Source organism: Vipera berus (genome assembly GCF_964194415.1).
Source record: "Vipera berus genome assembly, chromosome: 16".
Classification (NCBI taxonomy): domain Eukaryota; kingdom Metazoa; phylum Chordata; class Lepidosauria; order Squamata; family Viperidae; genus Vipera; species Vipera berus.
This window is the reverse complement of record NC_138219.1, coordinates 7,021,078-7,033,822: the sequence shown is the minus strand read 5'-3', so window position 1 is coordinate 7,033,822 and position 12,745 is coordinate 7,021,078. Positions and strand designations below refer to the sequence as shown.

General features: G+C 47.1%; 1 protein-coding gene and 1 long non-coding RNA gene across 7 annotated transcripts in view; one reads left to right on the top strand and one right to left on the bottom strand.

Annotated features, from left to right (window-relative positions):
• Window positions 1-1,322: 1,322 nt before the first annotated feature.
• LOC308675483 (dapper homolog 1-like) overlaps window positions 1,323-12,745 on the bottom strand; it is a 126,626-nt gene continuing 115,203 nt past the window's right edge. Inside the window, exons 2-4 of one of the 3 annotated variants that reach the window (XM_081340857.1) lie at window positions 5,857-6,450; window positions 5,310-5,552; window positions 1,323-3,331 (exon numbers count right to left, since the gene is read on the bottom strand). In XM_081340857.1, coding sequence (XP_081196983.1) covers window positions 1,893-3,331; window positions 5,310-5,552; window positions 5,857-6,397 — 2,223 coding nt within the window. In that variant the 5' untranslated portion in view covers window positions 6,398-6,450 and the 3' untranslated portion in view covers window positions 1,323-1,892. Of the gene's footprint in view, window positions 3,332-5,309; window positions 5,553-5,856; window positions 7,742-12,745 lie in introns of those variants that run through there. The other 2 variants (XM_081340858.1, XM_081340856.1) reach the window with 2 other exon arrangements.
• Window positions 7,827-12,705, top strand: LOC308675501. 4 transcript variants are annotated; one of them, XR_014028140.1, is made up of 4 exons: window positions 7,827-7,981; window positions 8,184-8,271; window positions 10,336-10,472; window positions 10,965-12,705. It is a non-coding gene; the product is annotated as an uncharacterized lncRNA (long non-coding RNA). The 4 variants fall into 4 exon arrangements; XR_014028142.1 differs by lacking the exon at window positions 7,827-7,981 and adding an exon at window positions 8,989-9,074 and having other exon boundaries at window positions 8,186-8,271; XR_014028141.1 differs by lacking the exon at window positions 7,827-7,981 and having other exon boundaries at window positions 8,137-8,271.

Here is a 12,745-nt window from a genome sequence, read left to right as displayed (position 1 = left end):
TTTTAAACGGGTTGGGTTTAGGCTGCCAAGTTGTTGAAGCAGCGTTTCTGACCCAGGAAAATAAAACAGGTTTAAGGACCGACTGCTCGCCAAGCAAGCTCCAACTCGCTTGGCATGTTCCTTGCTGTCTCCCAGCCTTGATAATTACAGTCATTTGCAATGTGGTGCCAAGGAATCGAATCTCGATGTAAACAGCTATTGGTGGAGCCTTTTATACTCTTTGGGGGAAAAAAAAGAAAGAAAAAAAAGAGAGAGAAGTAACAGGTACGAGTTGTGCAAAATTGCATAGCTGGCGGGCAGGAGAAAATTCAAGGTCGTGGCACCCGGTTTGAGACGTGGGGCTGTGGCACATACATTTTAATTTACAGAAATAACACCCTCTCCCTTAACGATCCCAGAAAACTGCTCTTTTCGTCGTCCCCCCCCCAGAAAACTGAACGGAGGGGGGGAAGCCGTCCTCCCAGCGGCTACCCCGTCCTTTTTTTGCTGCAATGACAACCCCATCATCCCCAGCCAGCCCTGTTCCTCCCTCTTGAGCATGATGGGAGCCATAATCCAAAGGGGGGGGGCGGTTGCCCATTGAGGCTCAGAAACGTGCCTCCGGTTTGACACCACCTCAGATAATTTCAGGGTGGCCTGCTCAAATCCAGCTAAATCTGGGATCAGCCCCAAACCAGCATTCCTTCATGGCTTGGGGAAATAACCACAATGGGTTATGGATATGGAAATAGATATGGCTCCATAAAAAGCCATGGGTTTGTAAGAATTGGAAACAGACAGCTCTCCACTTACGACCACAATTGCACCTGACATTTCTGTTGTGAAGTGAGGCAGTTGCTAAGCAAATTCTTACTTACAGGCAGTCCTCCGCTTACTAACGGTTCGTTTAGGGACACTTCCAAGTTACAAACGGCACAGGGAAAAAAGCACGCGATCGTTTTTTCACACTTGCGTCCATTGCAGCATCCCGGCAATCAAAACTTTGCGACTGACTCATACTTATGACAGCTGCAGTGTTCAGGGCTCACGTGATCCCCTTTTTGTGACCTTGCGACAAGCGGAGTCAGTGGGGGAAGCCAGATTCACTTCACCATTGCGGTGATTCGCTTAACAACCTTGGTAAGAAAGGTCACCAAATGGGGCCAAGTTCACTTAATAACTGCCTTGCTTAGCAACGGAAAATTCGGGGTCGGTTGCTGTCATAAATACCTGTAATAGAAGATTCTGCTTGCTCAGAACGAGCTTCAAATCCAGCTGTTTTGGAGGCAGGGTGATAGGATAACACAAACAGGCTCTCCCACCCACCCACGATTCTTGGAAACTCACCATCTTTTTGGTTTTATTAAGAACCCAAAAACAACACTTGACATTCACTGATGCGGCACAGATTACCTAGCCGTGGATCACCCGTAGCAAATAATAAAGAAGTACATTTTTTTTTGTTATTTTGGTCCCTGATATCGAAACAAACTCATGATCAGAAGCAGACTTCAACCAAAGCGACGTTTCTTTGACCCCCTTCTCTGCTCCTGCTGCAAAATTTAAAAAGCCAGTTTCAGAACAAGGAGAAGCAGCAGCAGCTGAGAGAAAGCCTCCCAGGGCTTTTGACAGAGATCCTGAGTTCAAGTTCAGCTTTGGTTTGTGTTTTGGGCCCGTTGGGTGTCCTACAGGTCGACAGGTTTACATTTGAACTCAAGACATCCTTGGCCAAATTCGGAACACTGCAACGTGGAAGGATGCCAACGTGCTGGAGGCCATCTCGTTATCCGAACTAAGAGAAACGCTTGCGACATGAATGCGACAAAAAATCCAAACCCCCAACGCATTCAGAAGCGAATTCCTCTTTCACCCCACGTCTCCAAATGATTGTCTGGATTTGTTGTTGTTTTTTACTAGTGTTTGGCAGTTCGGGAACTCTTGAAGGAGCGAGACACAATCTTCTTCAGCTCTTTGAAAGAACGGCTGCGTCGAAGCTTAAAGTGGTGAGGCGGCAAATCGGATGAATCCAAAGTGGCGGAGCCGTGCAGCCATGCGTCTCCAAGCTGGTGGAACATCCAGTCTCCGTTCAGGCTGACAGCGCTGGTCGCTTCCACCTCGCTCAGCCTGGATCCGTTGCCGGGACGTCCAGCCCGCTGCCGAGGCATCAGGTCAAAAGGACCATCCTCCGGGAAGCAGAAGATTGCCGGAGCTTCGGAGGAAAAGGCAAGGTTGCGGTTCAAAATCACCGGCGGAAGGAACGTCCCCGCTTTGGCACGATGCCGTCCGGAGGACTTGCTGGAAATTTCCAGGACCGAGGTCCATTTTGGCTTGGTTGCCTTGCCTCGGTTGGCTTGAAGTTGGCTGGGAGACGCCAGGCCGGCGGCTGCGTGAACGTTCATTTCCGAACTGGCTCGGGCCCTGCCTACCGTGCGGGACGACGGTTTGCGCCGGAGACTTAATCTGCGCAGCAGCTCACGGGGACTCAGCCAGCTTCTCTCAAGTGCTTTCTCTCCCTTCTCTGGAGTTTTCACCAATTCCCGCGAAGCGTGTTTGCCTTTGTATAGCTTGTCCACGCCAGTCGTAGCCCGAGGCAAAGAGGTCTCTTTTCTGAAAGCGGTCTCTAACTTAGTTATCTGTGGTTGGGGCCCTGAGGCCCAAATTTTTCGATCCGGCGTGGCGGATTGCTTGTTCAGGACGAATTTGACCGAAGGATCCTGGGGCGGAGAGAGGGAAATCACAGACGACTCGCTCGGTTGAACCAGATTGGTTGTGCTCGGCTGAAACGAGCTGACCTCTGGGAACGGCGGGAAGTCCCACAACCCATCCAGGACGCGGGAATCTCGTGCTCCCTCGGGACCTTCAGGAGAACGCAAGTGAGAACAGGTGGAGATGCGCCGTCGGATCTTCCACCCTGGAATCGGACCCAGGACTTGACCAGCCGCCTGCCCAGAGCTGCAGATGGACGTCATGGATAAACTCTTCTGATTCCCTGCAAGGTATCCTGATTCGGTACGACTCGCCGCCGTGCGGCACTTGTGACGCAGCACCAACTTCGCCATGTATTGGTCCAAGCGGACCCTCGGGAGTTCTCTGGAGCAGAGGGGGTCTTTCTTGGGGGAGTCGGATCGGGGAACCTTAGGGGGCGTCTCGTCGAGATCTTCCTGGGATGAACTTTGAGACAGCCCATTGGTGAACAGAGGACTCTGCAAAGCTACGGCATGCAAAGGGCTGGGGTAGTGGTAGACTTCGTTGGTCTTCCGGGAAACCAGGTCAGACTTGTAGCGTAGAAGCTGAACATTCGGAGGCCTCGGGAGGGGCAGGGACCCCAGGCCCAACAGGAACTCGAGGTCACCTGTCCCGAGAGACACAATGACAAAGAACTCGTGAGGTACAGGAATCTACAATTCTGTGCAAGAATTTGACCGAGTATCTAGGACCGCTTCCGGGGTGTCTATCCGAGGGGTAGACAACCTTGGCTCTTTTATGACTCGTGGACTCCAACTCCCAGAATTGCTGAGTCAGCTTTCTGGGAGTTGAAGGCCATGAGTCATAAAAGAGCCGAGGTTGCCTACCCCTGCCCTAGTCCTTCTTTTCACCAGACTAGACAAACCCAATCCCTGCAACCATTCTTCGTGTGTTTTAGCCTCATATTTTTAGATAATTTATTTGCTGCCTATCTCACGATAGTGCCCAACAGTCCATTTAGTAGTGATGCTTTGAAGTTACAACGGCACCAGAAAACAGCCACTTGCGACTGTATTTCAACCACCGTTGCAAGCACACACACCCCTGCCCCCCCAGGGCCACACGATCAAGATTCAGAGGCATATTAACTGACTCATCTTGATGACGCTTGCAACCTCCCTCCCAGGGTCGTGCGGTGCAAAAGCAGAAACCCTGGGCCCCTCCTGCCAACGTCCAGCTGGAAACGAATTCAGACCGAATGACGTGCCGAGGGTTTTGTTTTTAAGCTATAATTAGGGTGGGGTATTTTGCAGGTTGCCTTGAGGGGACTATAAAACGGAGGCAGGTCTGCGTAAACAAACAGGTTGGGACAGGGAAAGCTACCTCCGTTGCACGGCAAAGCAAAAAAATACAATTCAAACTCTGGTGCCTTCTCTCATTTGGATTGATTTCCTGGATCGACTGCTCAGAGAGCGCATTCCAGTTTCACTCATTTTGTGGTGTGTGTGTGTGGGGGGGTGTTGCATCCAATCTGACTCTAGAAGATTGAGAAGACACCAAGCACCCCAAAGGAGACACACACACACACACACACACACACACACAAGACCAGGAGGATGTGTTAACATTTGCTTCCTTTAGCTTTGGCGTAAAGCATTCAAAAGATCGACTAATTAAATCGATCCGGCCTTGCATTTATCATTCTGAGCGTCTCCTCAATGTGAACTGAAAAAGTTTCTAGTTCTCACTGCTGTTGCCAGTATCCTTGAAATATTCACAGACTAGAAGAGGCGCTGAAATTGAGAATGAAGCTTCTCTTTTAGAGGCTGGTTTTAGGATGCTTTTACAACAGCCCTGTGAGGTAGTCCATGCTAAGAAGGACAGAGAAATACTCACCGAGAGAGATCTGGGTCCAACTTGGCCAGATAATCATGGCTTGTTACACAAACCCTACCGCAGTGTTTCTCAACGTTGGCGACTTTTAAGATGTGTAGACTTCAACTCCCAGAAGTCTCTGAATTGAAGTCTATCCATCTTAAGGCATGCTGGCTGGGGGATTCTGGGAGTTGAAGTCCACCCATCTTAGAACATGCTGGCTGGGGAGTCAGACCAATGAAATTAGCCAAAATTTCACTGTCATTCTTAGCATGGGCTACCTTACAGGGCTGTTGTGAGACTTTCAAAAACCAACCTCTTCAGAGCAGTTTCATTCTCAAATTCAGTACCTCCTCTTGACTGTGGCTATTCCAAGGATGCCAAGGGCACAGTGAGGACTAGAAACATTCTTCGCTTCACATGAAGGAGAGGCTCAGAACGATAAATGCAGGGAAGGGTCGATTTATTTATTCAATTTATAATAAATACTTCATTCCAAAGCTAAAGGCTGGCAAACGTTAACACATCCTCCTAGTGTCTTTTTTTCCTGCAAAAACCCTATAGGGTAGGCTGAGTTGAAAGGGGGAAGGAATTTCAAAATCTCCCAGGGAGCTTCTACGGGCAGGGCAGGACTCGAACCCAGACCCCCATGCCCTGCAACCATCAGCGTTTGACCACAGACTCTCGCCTTGTGTGTCCCTATTAATGCTGCTCTCCCGTACAGGAGGTAGACACCCAAGTCACCCTCCCCACAAGGAATGTGGCCTTACCGGTGGATACCGGACGTCGGTTGTCGGTCCCGGCTATGTTCGCCAAGGTCAGCCGCTGCAATCGGAGGTCAAGGAGGCGGACGGCAGCCTCGTCTGTTGACCGTGGCCGGATTAAGCCGTTCTCGCGCAATCCGGGAAGGTGAGGGAGAGATCCGATGCTACACCGCGAGGCCCCGGGTCCGTCGCTGTGTACCGAGGCGCATGAATCCGAGAGGGAACCCATGTCGCTGGTTTCGTAAAACCCTGAAATGCGCAAGACCCCCCCCCCCCGGTTACGACAGGCTGTTGCTGCAAAATCCAGGTAGTCCTCGACTTACGGCTCCAACAGAGTCCCCAAAGCTAAGCGGGAACATCGGTGGAGTGACGTTTTGCCGCAGTCGTTAAGGGACTCCCGTAGTCGTTAAATTAATCAAACTGCTGTTAATCGAATCCGGCTTCCCCCTTGACTTTGCTTGTCAGAAGGTCGCAAAAGGGGATCCTGCAACCCGGGGACACTGCAGCCATCCTAAATGGGAGTCAGTTGCCAAGGGTCTGAACGTAGACCTACCTGAACTGGGTCTGGAATCGGCTTCCGGCGCCTCCGGGGCGTCTCCTCCGTTGATGCCCACTTTCTTGGACTCCTCACCCATCATCCGTAGCCCCAGACCTTCCTTGTCTGGGTCGTCTTCGGCGTGAGCACACAACTCCATGTTCTCTGATGAGGTGTAGAAACCACAGCGTTCCTCCAGGACGGGACCCGCTTTGTTGTGATCCAACTTTGCCATGTTGGGATGGGTCAGCTTTCCATCTCCGAAGCCATTTGGCTCCTCCTGTTTGGGCAGGTGGAAGAAGAGAGAAAGGTCAAAAGATCTCTTTTGGGTGGGGGGGGTTGCAAAGACCCGCGGGGCCCAATTGCAGGGATCCCATGTTTGTGAGAGCTGGTTTTTTTTCCTGTTTTTTTTCTTTTTCTTCCATCCTTTTCCTTTCCTCTTCCTTCCTTCCTTCTCCATATTTTCTTCTTTTCCTTTCCTTTCCCTTCCTTTCCTTGTCCTTCCTTCTCTATCCTTCCTTTTTTCCTGCCTTTCTTCCTTACTTTTTTCCTTCTCCATCTTGTCTTTCTTTCTTTCTTTCTTTCTTTCTTTCTTTCTTTCTTTCTTTCTTTCTTTCTTTCTTTCTTTCTTTCTTTCTTTCTTCCTTCCTTCCTTCCTTCCTTCCTTCCTTCCTTCCTTCCTTCCTTTTTCTTCCTTTCTCTTTCTTTCTCTTTCTTTCTTTCTTTCTTTCTTTCTTTCTTTCTTTCTTTCTTTCTTTCTTTCTTCCTTCCTTCCTTTTTCTTTCTTTCTCTTACTCTTTCTTTCTTTCTTTCTTTCTTTCTCTCTTTCTCTCACTTTCTTTCCTTTCTTTCTTTCTTTCTTTTCTTTCTTTCTTTCTATTTATATTACCTGCCCATCTCGCAAAACAATGACTGACATCCTTCTTCCTGGTTGACTGCTAATGTTGGAGGTGAAACAAATCAACAAACGAAGTAAGCAAAACAACCATCGACCCGATTTTCCTTTCTAAGCCTAGCCACCTTTCTAGATGTCTCGATCGAAATGCATTCCATCATTTCACCTGGTACGTATGACCCAAACGCTTCCTTGTGCCAAGCAACATTTTCAGTTTAGGACACTGAGCAAACCAGTTTTACAGCCACCCACTTCGTTTCCTCTTTTGAGCGCCTTCCTAGAATTGGATCAACAAACACCCGTCTTTGTAAGTTGCAGCGAAGGAAGGCTGAGATAGGAGAAGTTACCCTAAAGAGAGGGAGGGGGGGGGGGGAAAAGTACCTTAAAATCCCAAGACACATCACCGCTGAAAAGTGGGTTTATGTCAAAATGCCCTCGGGGAAAATCCAAGCAAGAAAGGAGAAGCTGGGTTTTTATTTTGCATCTGAGCACCTTTTAAAAGTATACCTGAAAGTATCTTTAGAAAATATTAACTGTCAAGGTGGGCAGGAAAAACTGGAGGAGAGAAGCTTTCTGACAGCAGAAAACAGATTTACTGGCTATTTAACCAGGCCTCCAGGCCAGAGGCAACATAACTACTTTGCAAATAATTAATCCGCACCTTGAGCCAACAGAAACCCGGGCAGTCCAAAAGTGTAAAAGATTAGGGTTTATAATGAAGCTATATTATAAAGATATCATGAAGCGGCTTCCAATTTTCCTTCTAGCAGTTACGAATTCGTTTAAATTCTCTCTTCTCTCTCTTTCTAAGCCTTGGCAATGTTCTCCACCTTGGCAGCTGGGAGATGGTGGACTTCAGCTCCCAGAATCCTCCTGGCAGGGGAATTCTGGGAGTTGAAATCCACCTACCTTAAAATAGCCAAGGTATAACAACCTCCCTGAAGCGACTGACTATATCTGTCTGTCTGTCTGTCTGTCTGTCTGTCTATCTATCTATCTATCTATCTATCTATCTATCTATCTATCTATCTGTCTGTCTATCTGTCTATCTATCTATCTATCTATCTATCTATCTATCTCTGTCTGTCTATCTATCTATCTATCTATCTATCTATCTATCTATCTATTAAAAAACCATCATCCTAACCCTTTTAGCACTGATGATGTTACCTAGTTGGGTCATAAAACGTTTTGCAAGAAAACAACCCAGCTCACAGAGCACCACGGAGCCCTCATCTCAACCCCGAGGTAACAGATCATTCTCCTTTATTGAGGCTACACATCTGTCAAACACGATGGAATGACCGTGACTGTTTGATTGTACTTTCCTAACATTGAACCGAAACTGAGGGGGGGGGAAATCTGCCTTCACGCAGGCAAAATTTGAAAACCACAGGAATGCCCAGAGCGAAAGCTGAGCAAAGAGAAAAATATTTTATTTGTTTTACAGAAATGTAAGCGTGTCAACCTTAAGCCTCCGGTCGACAGGTAGCCGGTGCCAAGAGGAAGCCAGCGCAAACAGCAGGTGCATTGTTTTGGTGAGTGCACCACCTCCCAGCGTGGGAAGGCAAAGTGGCATCCCCCCAGTTCGAAAGCAAAATGGACGTTCTATCTACGGTGATGGATTTTATTTATTTATTTTAGTTGGTCAATGGCCAGCGACGTGAAATAATATAAAGGAGAATAAAAGATAACAAACAGGAAGGAAGGAAGGAAGGAAGGAAGAGCAGAATAGCAGAGTTGGAAGGGACCCTGGAGGTCTTCTAGTCCAACCCCCTGCTCAAGCAGGAAGCCCTGTACCATTTCAGACAAATGGTTGTCCAATCTCTTCTTGAAAACGTCCAGTGTTGGAGCACCCAAAGCCTACGGAGGGAAGTCATTCCACTAATTACTCTAATTAAGATAAGTAAGGTGGCAAATTACAATCACTGATGACCATAAAAAGAGACTCATCCCATTTCTCTCTCTCTCTCTCTCTCTCTCTCTCTCTCTCACACACACACACACACACACACACACACACACACACAGAGAGAGGTTTTCAAGCATGTAGGATCAAATTAAATGCTTGAGTAGCCTTTAGCTCAGCAGCTAAGCCGAAACAAAACAAGCCATGTCCTGTGTCAGGCCGAGAGGTTTGCAAGCTACAACAGCTAGGCTCGCCTTTTAAAGCAGACAAAAATGTATATATATTTTAATGACACTAAAATCTAAAATTTTCCCCCTGCTCATCTATTTTATCTAATTTATACTAGCCCTCTAAAAAATCCAAGGAGACAGTTGGAGACAAATGAAGGAGAGTTTCTACTTCAAAGGGCAGAAAAACAGCAAATTTTATTTCGTAAGTAAACTTTTAAGAAGGGATTGGAAAGCCGATTGTCTGGAATGGCATAGGTTCTCCCGCTTGAGCAGGGGGTTGGACTAGAAGACCTCCCAAGGTCCCTTCCCACTCTGTTATTCTGCTACTCTTTTTCCCCTCCTTCCTTCCTTCCCTCAATCCTTTTCTCCTTCCTTCTTCTCTCCCCTCCCCTCCTTCCTTCCACCCTCCCTTCCCGTGTTTGTTATCTTTTATTCTCCTTTTCATTATTTCATGTTGCCATTGGCCATTGACCAAATAAATAAATATATAAAAATCCTTCATCCTAGAACGTCCTTTTTTATTTTTTAAAGTGGGGAGACCTTTGAACCTTCAGTTAATTAAGGATTAAAACGAATCCTCGTGGGCCCTTTTGGTAAACACATTAGGTCACATAGCTGCAGGAGCCTTCCCGGGTAATCTCGAACACAGCCCAGGTGTAAAGGTTCAGCACACACATCCATTCCCCACACCGGATGGCTTTTTTTTTTTTTTTTGCTAGCTGTTCACACCCAGGTGTGGCTGGTGGTAGCCCCTTTTGCACCCCTGCCAAGCAAGCTAAATTTTTGCACCCAAGGGTCAGGAAGGAAAACAAAGCAAAAACCAAAGCTGCTTCTCTATCATCTTGGGTGGCATCGATCCCCCCCCCCAAAAAAAAACCTCCCTTGCCAAACCGAAACGGGAAAACCAAATTCCACACACACACCCCAAAAAAAATCACGGTGGAAAGTTGGATTTTAATCTTCGTTTCTGGTGGTGAGTTCAGACGAGGGAGCAACGGTTGCTGGAGACGGTCAAAGCAGTGGGAGTGTTCCCATAGGTTTGCTATCAATATTGTGACCTCGGAGTCCATGGGATGTGGTGCCCGATTCGCACACATCCCCCTCCTTCCTGCCCACGCCTCACCAGCCCCGTCCCTGATCCTTCCCCGGCCCTTTTCAAGGCTTATCTTCCCTATTAATTGCCCATCTGCCACGTTGCCCAGGTTGTTTTTTTTTGCTTCTCCCACTTTGATGGACCACCTGCTCCCATCCTCCTGGTTCCTAGTTCAGCCATAAATCCAGTCCTTCCGTATTTGGGAAGTAGGTGTGAACTCCTTCTGTCTTCATCCTGATCCAGGCTGAAGTCCCCCACCACTAAATTTTCATTTCACCCCCCCCCCCACCTGCCTACTCCTGATCCTAATCTTCCCCACACCTGTCTTTCACAACCTGCCTCGATTGCAAATTTATAATCTTTCTTCCAGGATCCAGAGGCAGCCTTTAACCCGGAAAAACCCACCCAGAGGTCTGTTCCCATCTACAGGAAGTAGCGACAGTTGAGCCCAACGTTTCTGTCGCTAAGCGAGACGGCCCCGCTTTGCGACCTTCCTGGCCCCAATTGGTAAGGGAATCACTGCGGTTTTTAAATTAGCAACCCGGTTGTGAATGGAATCTGGCTTCCCCATTGACTTTGCTTGTCAAAAGGTTTCAAAAGAGAATCACGTGACCCCGGGACACTGTGACCGTCATAAATATGAGTCAGTTGATAGTGTCTGAATTGTGATTAGGTGACCGTGGGGAGGCTGCAACGGTCATAAATGTGAACAATATTAATAAATGCCTTTTTTCAGTGTTGTTGTAATTTTGAATGGTCACTAAGTCCTTCGGGGGAAGGGCGGTATAAAAATTAAATTATTATTATTATTATCATTATTATTATTATTATTATTATTATTATTATTATTATTATTATTATTATTATTATTATTATTATTATTATTATTTTACCTGTAGGGCCAACTAAATTTGGTAACCCCTGGATTTTTCTTTCTTTCTCTCTCTCTCTTTCTTTCTTTTTCCTTTCTCCTTGAAAACATTTCTCTTCTCGCCCAAGACCCTGGATGATTGAGAATCTCCACAGACATAAATTTGCTGGGCAATTTTCTGTCTCAATTTTCTCTCTTAATAGCCAAGGAATCGAATCATACCAACATTACAAACATGAATGGTTTTGCTTGAGTACAGAAGACACCAGCCAGAGTTTAACTCCTAATTCCTTTCTGGAATATCCATAAGTAAATAAAATGTCTGTTTGTGGGATTTTCATTTTTTTTTCAGATTCTCAATTGTAGCCTCACCCTTGAGATTTCCTGGTGGTCTTCCATCCGAGTGTTCAATAGACTCGGTTTCCCTTTTCAAACACAAACCTTTTTTTTCTCTGATTAAAAGTAAAACCTACCGACATTTGTACATTAGCTCTTATTTTTCTGTAGTTTCACAATTTGCCCGGACACCTAACCCAGGTGAGGACTAATACCACCCAATCTTTTCCATCATCAAAGTCCCCTGGGTGTGTGTGTGTGTGTGTGTGTGTGACCAGGCTGGAGAAGCAGCTGAATATTTCTAACTAAGTCTTTAATTGCAATAAATCCTGATTCTCCCCCCCCCCCACCATTCCTTCTACTCACGTGCAACCAATTTTAGCTTACAAGCACTTTCAGGTGCCGAATTGTCTTAAGGTTTTTCATCTAAAATCCCCTGCAGGGATTTGCTATCAACTCCAGGTAAAATTAAAATTAAAATCCTGCGGTGAAGGATTGAATTTTTTTTTCTTTTTCTCTTTGCTCCGAGTTAGGGTTAACTTAGAACCAGATCCAAGCAAGTCGAGTTAAATGTCTCACAGAATAACCGGTAATCCCGCGCCCCCCCCACAAAACTATAATATCCACGTTCTACAGTAATATAATTCAGCTTTCTCCCCCCCCCACCCACAAAAAGAAAAAAAAAGTAATGAAAAAAAAGATCTGGTTCAGGGAAGGAGGCAAGGCCAAACAAATCCTTCCTGGCTGAGCTTCCTTTAAGCTCAGCTTTTTGAAATTTAAGAATGAACAGTCCGGAAATATTTTAAATAGCAATTGGGATTAAGTGAAAAGATGCTAGCCCCTCTCTCCATTTCCCCCCCTCCCTTCAAATCTGCAAATCCCAAACATGGATACTGACCACATGGCAGAGGGGACACCCCCCCCCTCAAATTCCAGTCTGCTCTTTAAACAACAAAAGCCACTCACCTCAAGGCTGGAACGATGGGGGTTGTAGTTAATGCTTTTAGAGCACCCCCAACCGAGCACCTTCCCCAAAAGATTCCCCCAGATTTCCACTAGATCAGACCCGAGAAAACCAATTTGCTTCAGGTCTCAGCAACTTCTGGCTTCCAAGAGAAGGGTGGATCCTTCCATTCACAGGGCCAAACATTCAGAGAAGCTTGCAGTCAAGGCTAGGGGGTGGTGGGGGGGTGGGAAACCCCTATAAATCTCTTATTGCACAGGTGATCAACCAACTAGGCAGCCGGATTCTTCCTGAGGGAGTCAGGGATCCCGGCAGATCCAGCGAAGCAGAAGCAATGGAGAAATCCCAATTTCAAAGCAGCTGCTTCCCTGCCAGCCAGACCCACTGGATCCCCCACCCTTTGGCTCACCTGCTTACCTGCGAATGGCAAGATTCGATTCGATTGTTGGCCTGGCAGAACCCGACTTACGGTTTTGAAAGCGGCTCTCCAAAGAAACCAGCCATTCCCGCCAGGTTTACTCACGGGCAAATTTCCGCGAGGGGGGAAAGGGGGAAGGAAGGAGAAGCCAGGGCTTGGAACCCGCAGCCTGCCCCCCCCTCCACACCCCC